General features: G+C 39.2%; 1 protein-coding gene across 1 annotated transcript in view; it reads right to left on the reverse strand.

Annotated features, from left to right (window-relative positions):
• Positions 1-18,651, reverse strand: part of MYH15 (myosin heavy chain 15) — a 169,846-nt gene that overhangs the window by 131,241 nt on the left and 19,954 nt on the right. The window contains 2 exon segments of the mRNA XM_027118388.1: positions 11,958-12,096; positions 13,324-13,427. Coding sequence (XP_026974189.1) covers positions 11,958-12,096; positions 13,324-13,427 — 243 coding nt within the window.

Below are 18,651 nucleotides of genomic sequence, written 5' to 3' on the forward strand. Positions count from 1 at the left end.
TGTAAACATATTTTCAACATGTAAGCTGATGTGTTCCCCAAAGAGGCTTTATGAAATTCCTATCAATAAACATCATTTTCTAGGACGTTGTGAATAAAACCATGAATTTTAACTTAGGTTTTATGATATTACCTGGGAGAGGTTTAGCTAGAGGGGGTTCTCAAATGGTGGTGTGGATTAGAATAGCCTGGGGAGCTCATAAAGGAACAAAGGACAGCTCACTGAAGAAGGTTAGGGTCTGGGCCCATTTTTTAGCATGTTTGCCGGGTGATTCTGATACACATGAGGGTCTGAGAACAGTCCTTCTCAGAGGGTCCTCAACCTTGTCTGTACATTGGGGTCACCTGGCAAGTTATGAAAACAAATCCTTATGCTTGCATCCTCCCTCAGAGATTGGTTTCCTTTGGTCTGGGTGAGGCCTGAGCTTCAGGAATTACAAAGCTCCCCAGGTGCTTTCTGATGTGCAACCAAGTTTGAGAACTACTCTCTAGAGAAGCGTAGACAGGTTTGGTGAATACATTTAGAAGATGGAGAGAACAAAATCTGACTGCAACTGAAAACAGGTAAGGAGGTAGAGAAAAACAAGAGGCAATCCTTTCCAGTGTGACAATTCTATCCCAGTTCTATCTGATCTGTAAATAACCAGATACAAAGAAACAAAATCCAGTTTTGTCAAACCACAATCTGGCTAATGTGGAAAAGCGTTTTGAAAATGATCTTCAATTAGTCTTTTATGTAGGGTTATAATACGGTTTCTGAGCTGTTCAAACTTCCTTAATTTATTGAACTGAGTTTCTGAGCACTTGCTATGTGCGAGGCCTGGTGCTAGATGCTATAGTAAGAAGATAGATAAACAAGACAAAAATCCTTGCTGTCAAGGGGTTTATAATCCATGAGAGTAAATAAAACACAGGCAAAAATAGCAAGTCAATAAAACAACTGCCTATAAGAGACAAATCATGAGTATCATGAAAGTTTGAAAGAGAAAGAGATCCCTCCTGGACTGCATGACCAGAGAAGACTTCAAGAAAGAAACAGCATTTCATCTGAGCCTTGGAGGATGAGAAGGGTTTTGATGGGCAAGTATGGGAGAACAAGCATTTCTGAGACAGGGAACAGCATGACTTAAAGGCCCAGAGGCAGGCAGTGCAGCGATGGTCAAAGACGGTGGATAGTACCAACAAGTTAGGAAGTGAGATAAACAGAAATGTGGGTGATTTGTGGTCTCAGGAGACATCTGATGCCACTGTAAGGTATTAATTAAATAATGGGGATATGTTAAAGGGCTGTTAGCAGAGAAATGGCATAATAAGATTCAGGCTTCAGAACGATTAATATTGTGGAAGCATGCAAGATAGATGAGAGTGAGATGACAGAGAAAGCGAACCCACTGTGGGACACTGGAGTGCAAAAGTGCTGAAAGTCTAAACTAAGAACGGGAAAGGGAAAAAGAGAAACTGAAAAACATGACCAAGAGGTTTCTAACCCAAGAAGCAGAGAGAAGAGCAGTACTGTGAATATGAATAGAAAAGTCAACAGGAAGACATCACTTGGGGGACGCGATGATACACTGAGTTTTAGCCATGCAGAGTTTAGGGTAGCAGTAGAATATGCAGTAGAAAGTTAGAAATATGAGGTTGGGATTCAAGAAGGAGGTAAAGGCAAGGATGTCCCCTTAGGTTTGGGTCCCTTCCCCCTTTCCATCCTCTTCTCCATCTGTCCAGCTCCTTCAATTCCTTCTTAAATGACTGGGAGGAAACGTACAAGTGCTTAATATATTAATATTAAGAGCCCTTAGATATCAATAAGAAAAATCCCGTACCTCAATTTTAAAAATGGGCTAACAATGGAAATAAAAATTCAAAAAAGAAACAATACAAATAGGCAATAACCCACAAAAATGTTAACTTTATTAATACTTAAATGTAAAATAAAATCTGGCTAACTGGCAGGAGGAAAATTGTAACTGCTAATATTGGTGAGCATATTGAGAAAGTCACTCAACTAGAAAAAGACAAAGGATATGTCCTATGTCCCTGAGTGGGTAGGATTCATTTAACAAATAATTATTTACTACTACAGTAAGGGCTACTATGATACAGTGCCAGGCACTGTATTAAAACCTAGAAATACAGCAGTGCATAACAAATTAGGCCCCTGCTCCTAGGGAGCTTACATCTGATGGAGACTGGGGAGTAAGACACCCAATAAAAAACAGCTGTATGAATGACACAAACAAAAATATTCAGGGTAAGGAGATAGAGGATGATGAGAAGGAGGTGGGAGCAGTCATGGAAGGGTTTTCTGATAACATAACATCCAAGAAGGCACCTTGACAAAGTGAGGGAGTCAGCCATGAAGATACCTAGGAAGAGTCCCAGATAGAAGGAGGAGTTAGTGAAAATGTCCTGCAACAGGAGAGCTCGAATGATCCCAAAAGAGCCAAGAGACCTGTGGGCTGAGTGAGGGGAGTGAGTGAATGGGGAAAGGGTAGGTAGGTGGGGGTTCTGCACCTGATTCCACTGAGGTGCGTGGGTCCATGCTAGGCAGTTCTGTGGCACCAGCTGGAAGTCTCAACTCTTACACCAACTACCTGGAGATAGCCTCAGATTCCACACGTTAAGAGTTCAGTCCTACAAGACTGCTTCCCCCAATTCAGATGCCAATTGTGAGTCCAGGTTTTCACTTAGGCTACTGACCGACCAGATTGGAGGTTCCAATAACACCCTCCTTGGGTTCAGTTAATTTGCTAGAGGCTCACAGAACTCAGAAAGACACTTTACTTATTAGATCAATGATTTATCGTAAAAGAATGTAATTCGGGAATAGCCAAATGGGAAAGATGTATAGGACAAGGTATGCGTAAAGGGTACAGAGCTTCCATGCCTTCTCCAAGGATGCCAGTTTCCCCAAATCTCCACGTGCTCAGCAACCAAGAAGATATCTGAACACTGTCCTTTTAAGATTTTATTTTTTAGGCTCCATTACATAGGCATGGTCGATTGAATTATTGGCCATTGGTGATTGAACTCAATCTCTAGCCCTGCTCCTCTGCCCTGACAGGGGTGGGATTGAAAGTTCCAACTCTCTAATCATAGGGTTAGTTCTTGTGGTGACAAGACCCTATCCATAGGTACAGTCCAAAAGTCACCTTGTTAACATAAAAGGCACCTTTATGGCTCTCATCACTCAAGAAATTCCAAATTAAGAGCTCTGTGCCAGATATTGGGACAAACACCAAATATAAATTTCATATTATCAAGCATAATATGGAGATGGGATTATAGAGAGATTTAGAGAGGTAACAGAAGGAGGCTATGATGAGGATTGAGGGTTTATTTTGAGTAAGATGGAAGCCACGCATGAACCTAGCACCAAGGAGGGAACATGGGCTAGTTTACTCTATGAAAGGATCACTGCTGGCTGCAATATGTAGAACTACAGTGATGGGATGAGGGTGGAGACAGGGAGATCAGTAAGGAGGTTATCACAACAGTCTGGTGAGAAATGGTGGCTCAGGCTAAGCGGTGGCAGTGAACATGTGATTGTGGGTAGTTGTGAGTTTTACATATATTTAAAGGTAGAGACAACAAGAAAGAGAGAAGTTCAGGATGACTCTAAGATTTGAGTCAGGAGAATCCAGTTGACATTTATTAAGAAGACTGAGAAATGAAGGGGCAGGAAGAGATGAAGAGTTCAGTTCTATACATGTTGAGTTTGAGTTGATCAGCTAAGAAATGAGCAGAGAAAAGTTTCAAGAGTTGAGCTCAGCAGCCTTATAGCAGTTAGAAGTAAGGAAGATGAGGACGCTCCAGTAAAGAACTTGAGAAGGAACCACCATGGAGACCGTATGAGATGCGTTGCTTCATTTGCTTATCTGTATTTTCTAATTAATAACTATGCCTTGTTTTTGTAATAAAAATAATTTTAAAAACTTTGTTTCAAAGCATTGGAAAAGCAAAAAAAAGAACAAGGACAAAAACAGCAAAATAAGGCAGCAAGATGCCATGAAAGCATATATTAATATATTAATATAGAAGATGTTTACACAATATTCAGGGCACATTTCCTTACTGTATTTTCCTCTGAGCTCAAGTGTCCTCTTCTCTGAGGGGACTTTCTGACCACCCTATCAACGATAACTCCCTAACTCCTATTATTTTTTATTCTTTTACTCTGCTTTAAGTTTTTCATTCTGACTTCATGCATATTTGTCCATTTATGCATATATTGTCTATCTCCCACACAAGACAATCAAGACAGGGATTATATCTTGTTCATAGGTATATCTCTAGCACCAGGAATAGTCCCCCACACAGACTGCCCCCAAAAAATATTTGTTAAACAATAAAAAAACAAACAATGCAACCAAAAAATGGGCAAAGGAATTGAATAGATATTTCTGCAAAGAAGATATACAAATATCCAATAAATACATGAAGATACTCAACATCACTAATCATCAAGGAAATGCAATTCAAAACCACAATGAGCGTGTCTCCCCACAACTAGAGCACCTGCTGGCTGCTGGTGGGGGACCCTGGTGCCCAAGGAGATGGGAGGAACCCCCAAGTGAACTGGTAGGATGTGGGGGTACTGAGGGAGGAGGAGAAGTGGAGGCCAGACAGATCAGTGACCCTGAGGCTGGGGAGATCAGGAGAGGCAGGTGGGAGGGGCCCTCCAGGAGGAGCGGGAGAGGAGAGGGCATTTGTCTCACCCACTTGAAACCAGGAAGCCTGCTGGGCTCCCAGGTGAGGTCCCTGCCCTCTGACATGGGGGCGGGAGGCAGGCCTGGGCCCCTTCTGTTCTGTTGAGCCTAAGCCCCAACGCCCCCACAGCCCCCAGGGCATTTTCCAGCCCTGTGGGTCCTAAGGATACACCCCACCCACCGCCCAAACTTTGCCCTTGCTTAGGCCCCTCCTTCTACAGCTAAGGCCCTCACCCCCCCCCCTTTTTTTCTTTTCTTTTTCTTTTCCCTCCTCCTCTTTTTTTTACTATTGTGGTATGTTGTACCTTCCAGTTGTTGATTCATCTATATTTTAATTTTTTTATTCTTTCTAATATATCTGTTAGTTTTCTAGTCTAATTTTGTTTTTTTACTTTGTTATTGTACTCTCTCTTTTTTTTTTTTTTTTTTTTTTTGCAACCCCATGTGGCTTGCGAGCTCTTGGTTTGTGAGCATGGGTTTGGGCTGAAGCTCCTACAGTGGGAGCTCCAAGTCTGAACCACTGAACTAACAGAGAACCTGAGACCCCAGGGAATATTCATCAGAATGAGGTCTCACAGAGGTCCTCATTTCAGCACCAGGACCCAGCTCTACCCAACAGCCTACAAACTCCAGTGTTGGAAGCCTACGGCCAAACAGAAAGTAAGACAGGAATACAATCCCACTCATAAAAAAAAAAAAAAAAAGAGAGAGAGATGGCAAAAAATACATCACAGATGAAGGAGCAAGGTAAAAACCTACAATACCAAATAAATGAACAGGAAATAGGCAATCTACCTGAAAAAGAATTCAGAGTAATGATAATAAAGATGATCCAGAATCTCAGAAATAGAATGGAGGCACAGAATGAGAAAATACAAGAAATTCTTAACAAAGATCTAGAAGAACTAAAGAACAAACAAACAGAGATGAACAACACAATAACTGAAATGAAAAATACATTAGAAGGAATCAATAACAGAATAATGGAGGCTGAAGAAAGAATAAGTGAGCTGGAGACAAAATGCTGGAAATAACTGCCAAGGAGCAGAATAAAGAGAAAAGAATGAAAAGAATTGAAGACAATCTCAGAGACCTCTGGGACAACACTAAATGCACCAATATTCGAATTATAGGGGTCCCAGAAGAAGGAAAGAAAAAGAAACGGTCTAAGAAGATATTTGAAGAGATTACAGTCCAAAACTTCCCTAACATGGGAACGGAAAGAGTCATCTAAGTCGAGGAAGCACAGAGAGTCCCATACAGGATAAACCTTAGGAGGAACACACCAAGGTACATATTAATCAAATTAACAAAAATTAAATCAAAGAAAAAGTATTAAAAGCAGGAAGGGAAAAACAAAAAATAACATACAAAGGAATCCCCATAAGGTTATCAGTTGATTTTTCAGCAGAAACTCTGCAGGCCAGAAGGGAGTAGCAAGGTATACTTAAAATGTTAAAGAGAAAATTCTACCCAGCAAGGATTTCATTCAGATTTGATGGAGAAATCAAAAGCTTTTCAGACAAGCAAAAGCTAAGAGAATTCAGCCCCATCAAACCAGCTTTACAACAAATGCTAAAGAAACTTCTCTAGGTGGGAAACACATGAGTAGAAAAAGACTCACAAAAACAAGCCCAAAACAATTAAGAAAATGGTAATAGGAACATACACATCGATAATAACCTTGAATGTAAATGGATTAAGTGTGCCAACCAAGAGACACAGACTGGCTGAATGGATAGAAAAACAAGACCCATATATATGCTGTCTACAAGAGACCCACTTCAGATGTAGGGACACATACAGACTCAAAGTGAAGGGATGGAAAAAGATATTCCATGCAAATGGAAATCAAAAGAAAGCTGGAGTAGTAATACTCATGTCAGATAAAATAGACTTTAAAATAAAGACTGTTACAAGAGCTAAGGAAGGACACTACATATGATCAAGGGATCAATCCAAGAAGAAGATATAAAAATTATAAATATTTATGCACCCAACATAGGAGCACCTCAATACATAAGGCAAATGCTAACAACCATGAAAGGCAAAATCGACAGTAACACAATAATAATAGGAGACTTTAACACCCCACTTTCACCAATGGACAGATCATCCAAAATGAAAATAAATAAGGAAACACAAGCTTTAAATGACACAATAGGCCAGATAGATTTAACTGGTATTTATAGAACATTCCACCCAAAAGTGGCAGGATACACTTTCTTCTCAAGTGCACACAGAACATTCTCCAGGATAGATCACATCATGGGTCACAAATCAAGCCTCAGAATATTTAATAAAATTGAAATCATATGAAGCATCTTTTCTGACAACAATGCTATAAGATTAGAAATCAATTACAGGAAAAAAACTGTAAAAAACACAAATACATGGAGGCTAAACAGTGCACTACTAAATAACCAAGAGATCACTGAAGAAATCAAAGAAGAAAAAAAAATACAAAGGAACAAATGACAGTGAAAAGATGATCCAAAACCTATGGGGCGCAGCTAAAACAGTTCTAAGAGGGAAGTTTATAGCAATTCAATCTCACCTCAAGAAACAAGAAAAATCTCAAATAAACAATCTAACTGTACACTTAAAACAATGAGAGAAAGAAGAACAAAGAAAACCCAAAATCAGTAGAAGGAAAGAAATCATAAAGACCAGAGCAGAAATAAATGAAATAGAAACCAAGAAAACAATAGCAAAGATCAATAGAACTAAAATCTGGTCCTTTGAGAAGACAAACAAAATTGATAAACCCTTAGCCAAACTCATCAAGAAAAAAAGGGAGAGGATGCAAATCAATAAAATTAGAAATGAAAAAGGAGAAATCACAACTGACACTGCAGAAATACAAAGGATTATAAGAGACTACTACAAACAACTATATGCCAATAAAATGGACAACCATGAAGAAATGGACAAATTCTTTGAAAGGTACAATTTTCCAAGACTGAACCAGGAAGAATTAGAAAATATAAACAGAAATATCACAAGTAATGAAATGGAAACCATAATTAAAACTCTTTCAACAAACAAAAGTCCAGGACCAGATAGATAGAATTCACTTCACAGGCGAATTCTATCAAACATTTAGAGAAGAGCTAACACCCATCCTTCTCAAACTCTTCTAAAAAGTTGTAGAAGGAGAAACACTCCCAAATTCATTCTATGAAGCCACCATCACCCTGATACCAAAACCAGAAAAAGATATCACAAAATAAGAAAATTACAGACCAATATCACTGATGAACATAGATGCAAAAATCCTGAACAGAGTACTAGCAAACAGAATCCAACAACACATTAAAAGCATCATACATCATGATCAAGTGGGATTTATCCCAGGGATACAAGGATTCTTCAATATACGCAAATCAATCAATGTGATATACCACATTAACAAATTAAGGAATAAAAACCATATGATCATCTCAACAGATGGAGAAAAAGCTTTTGACAAAATTCAACACCCATTTATGATAAAAACTCTCCAGAAAGTGGGCATAGAGGGAACCTACCTCAACATAATAAAGGCCATATACGTCAAACCCACAGCAAGCATCATACTCAATGGTGAAAAACTGAAAGCATTTCCACTAAGATCAGGAACAAGACAAGGATGTCTACTCTCGCCACTCTTATTCAACATAGTTTTAGAAGTCCTAGCCACGGCATTCAGAGAAGAAAAAGAAATAAAAAGAATACAAATTGGAAAAGAAGTAAAACTGTCACTTTTTGCAGATAACATAATACTATACATAGAAAATCCTGAAGATGCCACCAGAAACCTACTAGAACTAATCAGTGAATTTGGTAAGGTTGCAGGATACAAATTAATGCACAGAAATCTCTGGCATTCCTATACATCAACAATGAAAAATCAGGAAGAGAAATTAAGGAAATAATCCCATTTACCATCACAGTAAAAAGAATAAAATACCTAGGAATAAACCTGCCTAAAGAAGTAAAAGACTAGTACTCAGAAAACTATAAAACACTGATAAAAGAAATCAAAGATGACATAAACAGATGGAGAAATATGCCATGTTCTTGGATTGGAAGAATCAACATTGTGAAAATGACTATACTACCCAAAGCAATCTACAGATTCAATGCAATCCTTATCAAACTACCAATGGCATTCTTCACAGAATTAGAACAAAAAATTTTACAATTTGTATGGAAATACAAAAGGCCCCGAATAGCCAAAGCAATCTTGAGGAAGAAAAACGTAGTTGGAAGAATCAGGCTCCCTGACTTCAAACTATACCACAAAGCTACAGTAATCAAGACAGTATGGTACTGGCACAAAAACAGAAATATAGATCAATGGTACAGGATAGAAAGTCCAGAGATAAACCAAAACACATATGATCACCTAATTTACAACAAAGGAGGCAAGAACATACAATGGAGAAAAGACAGTCTCTTCAATGAGTGGTGCTGGGAAAACTGGACAGCTACATGTAAAAGAATGAAATTAGAACACTACATAACACCACACACAAAAATAAACTCCAAATGAATTAAAGACCTAGATGTAAGACCAGGCACTATAAAACTCTTAAAGGAAAATATAGGGAAAACACTCTTTGATATAAACTACAGCAAGATCGTTTTTGACCCACCTCCTAGAGTAACGGAAATAAAAGCAAAAATAAACAAATGGGAGTTAATTAAACTTAAAAGCTTTTGCACATCAAAGGAAACCATAAACAAGACAAAAAGACAACCCTCAGAACAGGAGAAAATATTTGCAAATGAAACAACAGGCAAAGGATTAATCTCAAAAATATACAAACAGCTCATGGAGTTCAATATCAAAAAACCCCCAAATAATCCAATTAAAAAATGGGTGGAAGACCTAAATAGACATTTCACTAAGGAAGACATACAAATAGCCAAGAGGCACATGAAAAGATGCTCAACATCATTAATTATTAGAGAAATGCAAATCAAAAATCAAAACAATGAGATATCACCTCATACCAGTCAGAACTGCCATTATCAAAAAATCTAGAAACAATAAATGCTGGAAAGGGAACCCTCCTGCACTGTTGGTCGGAATGTAAATTGATACAACCACTATGGAGAACAGTGTGGAGGTTCTTTAAGAAACTAAAAATAACTACCATATGACCAAGCAATACCACTACTGGACATATACCTGAGAAAACCATAATTCAAAAAGAGACATGCACCACAATGTTCATTGCAGCACTATTTACAATAGCCAAGACATGGAAGCAACCTAAATGTCCATCAACAGATGAATGGCTAAAGAAGATGTGGCACATATATACAATGGAATATTACTCAGCCATAAAAAGGAAACGAAATTGAGTTATTTGTAATGAGGTGGATGGACGTAGAGTCTGTCATACAGAGTGAAGTAAGTCAGAAAGAGAAAAACAAATACCGTATGCTAACACATATATATGGACTCTTAAAAAAAAAGTACTGATGAACCTAGTTGCAGGGCAGGAATAAAGATGTAGACATAGAGAATGGCCTTGAGGACACAGGTAGGAGGGGGAATCTGGGGTGAACTGAGAGTAGCATTGACATATATACACTACTGAATGTAAAATAGTTAGTTAGTGGGAAGCAGCAGCATAGCACAGGGAGATCAGCTTGGTGCTTTACGATGACCTAAAGGGGTGGCATAGAGATGATGGGAGGGAGGCTCAAGAGGGAGGGGATATGGGGACATATGTATGCATATGTCTGATTCACCTTGGTGTACAACAGAAACTAACACAGTATTGTGAAGCAATTATATTCCTATAAAGATCTATTTAAAAAAAAAAACCACAATGAGACACCACCACCTTATACCCATTAAGACGGCTCTTATCAAAACAAAAAACAAAAAAAAAAGACAAAAAAAAACACGGAAAACAACAAGTGTTGGTGAGGATGTAGAAAAATTTGAACCCTTGTGCATTGCTGGTGAGAATGGAAAATGGTGCAGCCACCATGGAAAATATGGTGGTTCCTTAAAAAATTAAACATAGAATTTCCATTTAATCCAGCAATTCCACTTCTATGTATATACACAAAAGAAGTGAAAGCACAGACTCAAACAGATATTTGAACACTAATGTTCACAGCAGCATTATTCACACTAGTGAAAAGTGGAAGTAACTCAAGTGTTTATAAAGAGATGAATGGATAAACAAAAAGTAGAATATACATACGATGGAATGTTATGCAGCCTTAGAAAGGAATGAAATTCTGACACTTAACACAACATGTCTTGAAGACATCATGCTAAGTGAAATAGACCAGACACAAAAGGACAATATATATTGTATGAATGCACTTATATGAGGTACCCAGAGTAGTCAAATTCAGAGATAGAAAGTAGACTAAAATTTTCCAGGGGTTAGGGGTAGGTGGTAATAGGAAATTATTGTTTTATGGGTATAAAGTTTCAGTTTGGGATGATGAGAAAGTTCTGGAGATGAATAATGGTGATGGTTGCACAACAATGTGAAAGTACTTAATGCCACTAATATGTACAGTTAAAATGGGTAAAATTTTATGTTGTGTATATTTTACCACAATTAAAAATATAAAATTTTTAAAATTATTTGTTGAAAGATTTGAATGAATGTTTTTTCCTTTTTGTTGCAATTGCCAGGAATTTTAATATTAAATGAAATAAATTATGACTATGATTCCTTCTTTTCATAATTGTGATTTTCTATTTTGATGATCATTCTAGACAGATAACTCATTATAGATCTTTTTGGTAAGCAGGCATGACTATAGATTTTTAGAATATGAATAAAAAACAAAGGGAAAAGAAGCCATTTTGTTTTCAACCCAGTGGATAACTCCTGCTTTGGAATTCTACAGATCTTTGTTCACACCTTCATTATGTCACTGCATACATCTCATGGTAATTTGTTCCTTTTTCTGTTTTTCTCAATAGTCTATATGCTGAAGGCAGGCTACGTCTTAGTCAATCTTATGTCACCCAAGTTTAGCAAATTTACTGGCATCATCAATAATTAATTAAGGAATGTGTCTTATCCTGAGATACAAGGATTCTAATTCAGAATGTTGGCTGAGAGAATAATTTGGTGGCACAGCAATTGAGGGAGATTGCTGATTAATTTCAACATTTTCCAAAAACTAAGAGGTGAGTTTAACTGCAAGGAAAAGGGGAGCAGACCTGGGGTCAGGGATTTGAAGGGCATACATGCCATGTCTTTAAAGTAATCCTTACTTTCTGTGCCATCTGCTTCCACTTGCTCTTCTCTGGGCTTCTGTTTAAATTTCATGTTTCTGAAGTGCAGGATGGCTCCAGTGAGTTTGTAGGATCCGTACTTCTCATCAGGAAGAAAGCCCAAAATGTCCATGGCTTGCTGTAAAAAGAGAAGCAGATGGCCAAGTCTTCAGTTGCCTAATGGCTGCAGTAAGCACCTCACCCCCGCTGTGTGTCACACCTCCCTCCACTCAGTGGGCTGTGGGCTGCCAGGAGACAGATCACCACAGCCCTGAAGTGAAGTGTGACAGCTCTGCTCAAAGCAATGCAAATTGGCCCTGTTGGTGCTTGGTCACCCACAGTCTGCTTATCCCTTTAAAAGAGAATTAGGAAGGCTTATGACTTGACTTGTTTAATTTCCAGTAGTTTTAGAACTTTCCGCGGCTGCCCTGACCCCCTCCTCTCCTTTCCAATAATCTATCATTAACTGGCTATATGAGCTAAATTATTTTGCCTTTCATGGTTATGGAAGAAAGTAGCACCATATCTGATAGGTTGCTTATTTCTGGGATCCCATATGTTCTCCCAGCTTTATTCCAGATACATTTTAAAGACTGGCAAAAGGAAGTATTTAAGAAAAGAAAAACCATGTCACCAAAGAACAGCATCCTAGGAAGCCACTGCACATGGTAAGAAGTGTGTTCTCACACACTCCAGGAGGATAGAAATCGGTACAATCTTTCTAGTGTTTAATTTAGAATATGTATCAAGAGACTATAAAAAATTCATAATCCTACCTAGTAATTTCACTTTTAGGAATCTAGCATACGGTGACTCTGATATATAGAAAAAGCACTCACCTACAAAGACATTCACCACAGTAGGAAAAAAAAAAAACACAATCTTGAGTCTAACAGTAGGAGAATGATTAAATAAACTATAGGATTAATGTCTGATAAAATATTAAGTATCCATTTAAGTGTTTATGAAGTCTTTAATAACATTAACAATGCTTAAGAATAATCAAAAAAGCAAAGTATATATCACATAGCATATGTAGTATGATTATAATCTTTGATTTTAAAAAAACCACCAAAACAACTATGTAACAACAATCTCAAATAGAAAAAAATAAAGACTAAAAACAATGGTTGTCACTGAGTTGAAGCATCTTCCTACTTTTCCATATGTACCGAAGTCACTATATTGACAAAATAAATAAGTATAAAACTTTGGACAGAAACCGTCCTGGAGGGGCTCCTTCCACTCTCCACCCCCAGGGGAAGGAAGGTCACTTCTCCAGGACCCTTTGGAAGAGAGGAGATCTATGATGCTTTCTTTCATTTCTCATTGTCATTACCATACTTTGATAGCTAACAAGCCTTACATCTGTGGCCAGCAATTCTTCAGCATCATCTGAGCTCTCCAGAGCAACTGCTCCATGAGAGCAAAAGTGAAAGTCAGAGGGATTTTCAGACACAAGGAGCATATCTGCAGTGGGAAAACCATCAGTTAAACAGCTTAAAGAAATCCACAAGGCTTTAGAAAATAAGTGACCAATATTCACAGTTTACTTTTACGGCTTACAGCATACTTGTAAACAAGCCAAAATAAAATCCATAGTCTACACCCAAACCTCTGCAATCAATTTCTGCCCTCTATTAACTTGTCAGTCATGTGTTAATGCCTCCCAAGAGAAGACTAGGCAGGCCAAATCTGAAAGCAGATTCAATTGCAGCAGCTTGAATTGATGTGCAAAAAAAACAGATACTGCATGTTGGCAAAACTTTGAAAACAGGAATTTGGCCTAGATACGTGGTTGAGGGTCAGAGGACAAAAAGTGGTTTGTAAATTATAACAGGCCTGAGCTTCAAAAGCAGGCCGACCCTGGGGTCAGCACCCAGGGAACATTAGCAGTGTCATCCTGTCACATCACGTCCTCCCTATTAGGAGGCTGAGTCTGTCTTTCAAGGGATCCGTAAATCAGCTACTGTGTTCAGTGCTGCACCTCTGATATGTCTAAGACTCCTCACATGATTCACTTAGTCAGGAAGCATAATGCAAGCTGAAGCCAAGGCAAGCTGTCAGCAGCACATCTGCCACCGACGTGGCCAAATCACATTAACCTCTTAAAGCCTGACACTCGCTCCCAGTGAAGTTTTTTGAGCCAATCTGAGTTTTGTTTAGCACTCAATGAAGTGAGGCTCTATTATCCTGAACCCCAAATCTCAGAAACAAAGAAATTGGGCTACGTGAATGTTCATAGCAGCTCTATTTGGAAACAACCCAGATGTCCATCAGTAATTAACAGAACATTGTCTAGCCACACAATGGATTATTATTACTTAGCAAACAAACGAATGAACTATGAATATGTGCTACAACATGGAAGGATCTCAAAATAATTATGCTGAGTGAAATAAGCCAGAAAAAGAAGAGTATATACTGCGTGATTCCATCTTACAAAATTCTAGAAATGCAATCTAATCTATAGATTGCAGAGACCATATTAGTGACAGAAAACATATTAGTGGTTGTCTAGAGACTGGGTTAGAAGAGGAGGGCTTGAGGGTGTGAGGATGGGCAGGAGGGAGGGATTACAAGAGATAACGAGAAAACTTTTGAATGGATACCTACATTATTTTGATTGTGGTGATGGTTTCACTTCATATATACACATGTCAATACTTACACTTAGGTCAATAATACTTTGATAAAGCTATTTGATAAAAGTAATTGGGCTAGCCCAAAAGAAATCAGGCTGAATGCAAGGACAATATATAACTTAAATAGAAATATAATTCATAATAATTTTTTTAAGTATTTACTTCAATGGTGATTCAAATGTCCCTGAAATGTTACTACTTCTCAGGAATCTCCTTATATTCTTCCTTATGCTTCACTTCATATTAACAAATATTTGTTTGAGATCCAATAATATGCCAGGCATTATTGTAAGTTTTAGGGATACATCAGTGAAAAAAAATCCCATTCCTGCCCTCATAAAGCTTATATTCCAACAGGAGGAGACAGAAGTAAAAAAATAATAATAATGAGTAAAATATATGACATGTAAGATAGTAATTGCTATGGAGATAAATAAAAGCAGGGAGAGGGAGTAAAATGTGTTGGAGATGCAGAGTTGCAGTTTTTAATAGGGTGATCAGGGAAGGCCTCCACAAGTCAAGTTTGAGTTATGGGAGAGAATCATGGATAAGTAGGGAAAGAATGTTCCAGAAAGAAAAAAGCCAATGCAAAGGCCCTGGGGTGGAAGGTTGCCTGGGATTTTGAGTTGCTATAGTTGGTCAAAGAAGGGGTAGATCATGAGGTCAGAGAGGCATCAAGAGTGCCTCACAGGCTATGTTGAGGATTTGGGCATTTCTGCTCTATGTGAGATATGAAGCCATTACAGGTTTTTGAGCAGAGGAGTGACATGATCTGATTTTTTTTTTTAATTTACTATGGCTGCTGGTTAAAGACAGAGGGACAGGGTGGGAGCAGGGATACCAGGAAAGGGTTAATTCAGGAGGGAGATGGTGATACTTGACTGGGAGAATAACAACAGACATGGTGAGAAGTAGCCAGAGCTTGGGTTTTGAAAGTAGAGTCAATAGGATTTGCTGATGGAACAAATGAGAATAATGTGGGAGGAAGGCTGATCAAGGAGAACTCCAAGGGTTTGTGCCCAGGCAGGTGGAAGGATGGAGATGACTTCAGCCTACCTGGGAAACACTGTGGTAGGAGCAGGTCTTGCGGGGTGGAGTTTAGGAACTAGGCTGTAGGGATATGAAGTTTGAGATGCCTATTCAACATCCAAGTGGAGACATAAAAGAGTCAGTTAGCTATCAGTCTGAAATACTAAAGAAAAGTCCGGACTCATGATCCAACTTTGCAAGTCATCAGATAGAAATGATCTTTAAAGCGGTCAGCCTAGATGATCTATCACCACAAGATAGAGCCAAGGACTGAGCCCCAGGGTACTCTGAAGTCATGGACTGGATGAAGGAGAGAAACCTGCAAAGCTATGCCCAGAGATTTAGGAGAGAAACAAGGGAGGGTGGTCTACTAGAAGCCAAGGTGGGGAGATTTTCAAGGAAGAGGGAGTCAGCAGGGGTATCAAATACTGTCCCGACTGTATACTGTCAATAATCTCTCTATATATTCTTTTGCAAGGTTCATTCATGACTTTACTGATGACTCTCAAATCTACATTTATTTTCTGAGCTCCAGACCTAGTCTCCAACTTCCCATTGGACATTTCAATGTGGATGGCCATAGGTAGCTTAAACCCAACATTAACACAACCAGATGGATGATGTTTTCCTTATCTTCCCTGAAGGTATTCCTCTTCTGTGGTTCCTTATGCCAGTGAATGTCACCACCACACCCAGGCCAGATATCTGGGTGTGACAATGTCCTGTCCCTTCACCTCCTTCACAGCTCAGATACAGACATCATCTCCATTTCTTTCAAATCAAAGCATTTGTTTAATCTTTTTTCTCTACCATAGGTATATGCTATGGGAGGATGTAAGGATACAAAACTAAAATAGTCCTTTCCCTCGAGGAGGCTGGAGGAACCACACACCTAAACAGGAAACACTGCCGTGTGTCTTTAGGGGGTGGGGCATGTTTCAGTGGCTGACTCGTTAAAAAAAAAATTTACTTTCCAAGATTGCTTTGCCATGAATTACCTGTTAGATCATTCTAGATCAACCTTTCATAGAATTTTCATTTTACTCTCATGCTTATTATGTCATTTTTGATCATTTTCATCCTGGTCATGATGATCAAATGTGCTATATCTGACATTATTTTCTGCATGTTAAATATAGGAAAATGGAAGGCTAGAAAGGCTCACTACTTGCCCAGGGCCAAATTAATGATAAAACGGACATTATTTTCTGCATGTTAAATATAGGAAAATGGAAGGCTAGAAAGGCTCACTACTTGCCCAGGGTCAAATTAATGATAAAACGAACTTAGAACACAATCTCTAGTGTTTCTGTTAGACTACGCCACCCACAACTGAAACCTGTATGAGTAAACATGACGGGATTCCATTTCCTCCTTTGTCATAGACAGAAGCAGGGTCTTACTTCTGTGCAAGCTCAACATCGGACAAACACAGAGGGAGACAGAGCAGGGGGCAAGAACGCCACATGCTCAAGGACTAGAGGACCAGGTGGAGGGAAAGAGCCAAGATTCAGGAGGGGGCTGGTAATAAGACAGAATGGTGAGCCCAAGTGCTATATATGCATTTCTCCCTCAGCCCCTCCCCGCTTCCAGATGCCTCATTTCTGGACGTCCCTCAGCACACGCGATAGACTTTCCTGCCATCCCCTTACAACCAGAAACATGGCTGCCGCAATGGTAACCATTCACTGGAGCAGCTGCCCTCAGCATGAAGTGGGGGCTTCAGAGAATGCTGAGGCCAGAAGCATGACTGTTTGAGGAACTCTGAAAGGCCTTTAGATCAAACATCTCCCCTGCCCTGGGTCTTATCAAAACTTATTTTCAAGGAACAGTAAATTTTAATTGGTTTGAGGCTTGAGGTTATCTCAGAGGAGTATCATGTAAACGGGGATTCCTTTATTTAGTTAATTTCTTTCTACCGCAGGAAATGGCCTTAAGAGAATAAGAAAAAGAACTAAATGCATTTTTATGAGACACTATTAGAGTCAGAGAGACTGTCTAGGCCAGTAAGGGCCCACACGGAAGATTGTTGACCAGGCTGGGGCACCTGGAGGATGGGAGGAGGCAGGCGGGGACAGGGAGTGTGTCATGAAGGATGGGGGTAGGGCAGAAAGAGAAGGGGTGAGGGGATGCTAAAGGTAAAAGTCAACTGCTTCACAATTCCAAAAAGTGCAGGTGTCAACCATTATATAGGTTCATTTCTAGGGCCCACTCTCCAGTAGGAGATGCAGAGAACCCATTAAGGGTGAGTGTTTTATCATTCAAGACTTTGTTTCAGACACAGACCTACTAGAGAATGGACTTAGGGATATGGGGAGGGGGAAGGGTGAGCTGTGACAGAGCGAGGGAGAGGCATGGACATATATACACAACCAGGCGTGGGGTAGGTAGCTAGTGGGAAATAGCTGCATAGCACAGGGAGATCAGCTCAGTGCTTTGTGACAGCCTGGAGGGGTGGGTTGGGGAGGGTGGGAGGAAAGAGATATGGGAACGTATGTATATGTATGGCTGATTCACTTTGTTATAAAGCAGAAACTAACACACAGTTGTAAAGCAATTATACTCCAATAAAGATGTTAAAAAAAAAAAAGGGCTTTGTTTCATGTCATCCTGACTTAAATTTTACTTTCTGAATGGCTGAATGTTCTCCAGGACTGTGCTCACTATGAAAAGGAGTGAAGCTGACACTGAGCCAAAAATAAACAGTTTAGGATCTCACAAATGAAGTTCTGTAGCTAGTGCCCCTATGCCACATTACCCGTCATTACCTGTTCCTCAGTGGTGCCGTGTACAGCTGAAGAGGTTGTGCACTGCCCAACTCCAGAGAGAATCATTCACATAGTCTATGGTTTGAATTGCATTCTCTGGAGTTGGGAAGCACACAGTCTGCACAACCATACACACATCTTATGCCGCTTAATAACCAGTGGGGAGAAAGTGAGTAAAGATATGAGACTAGTTCAAGAGAGACCTAATGGGTAAAGAGGATAAACTGAATATGCTCCAGAATAGGAGGTCCA

The sequence above is a fragment of the Aethalodelphis obliquidens genome, unplaced genomic scaffold (assembly GCF_003676395.1).
Source record: "Aethalodelphis obliquidens isolate GAN/ISIS:26980383/991018 unplaced genomic scaffold, ASM367639v1 scaffold1, whole genome shotgun sequence".
Lineage (NCBI taxonomy): Eukaryota > Metazoa > Chordata > Mammalia > Artiodactyla > Delphinidae > Aethalodelphis > Aethalodelphis obliquidens.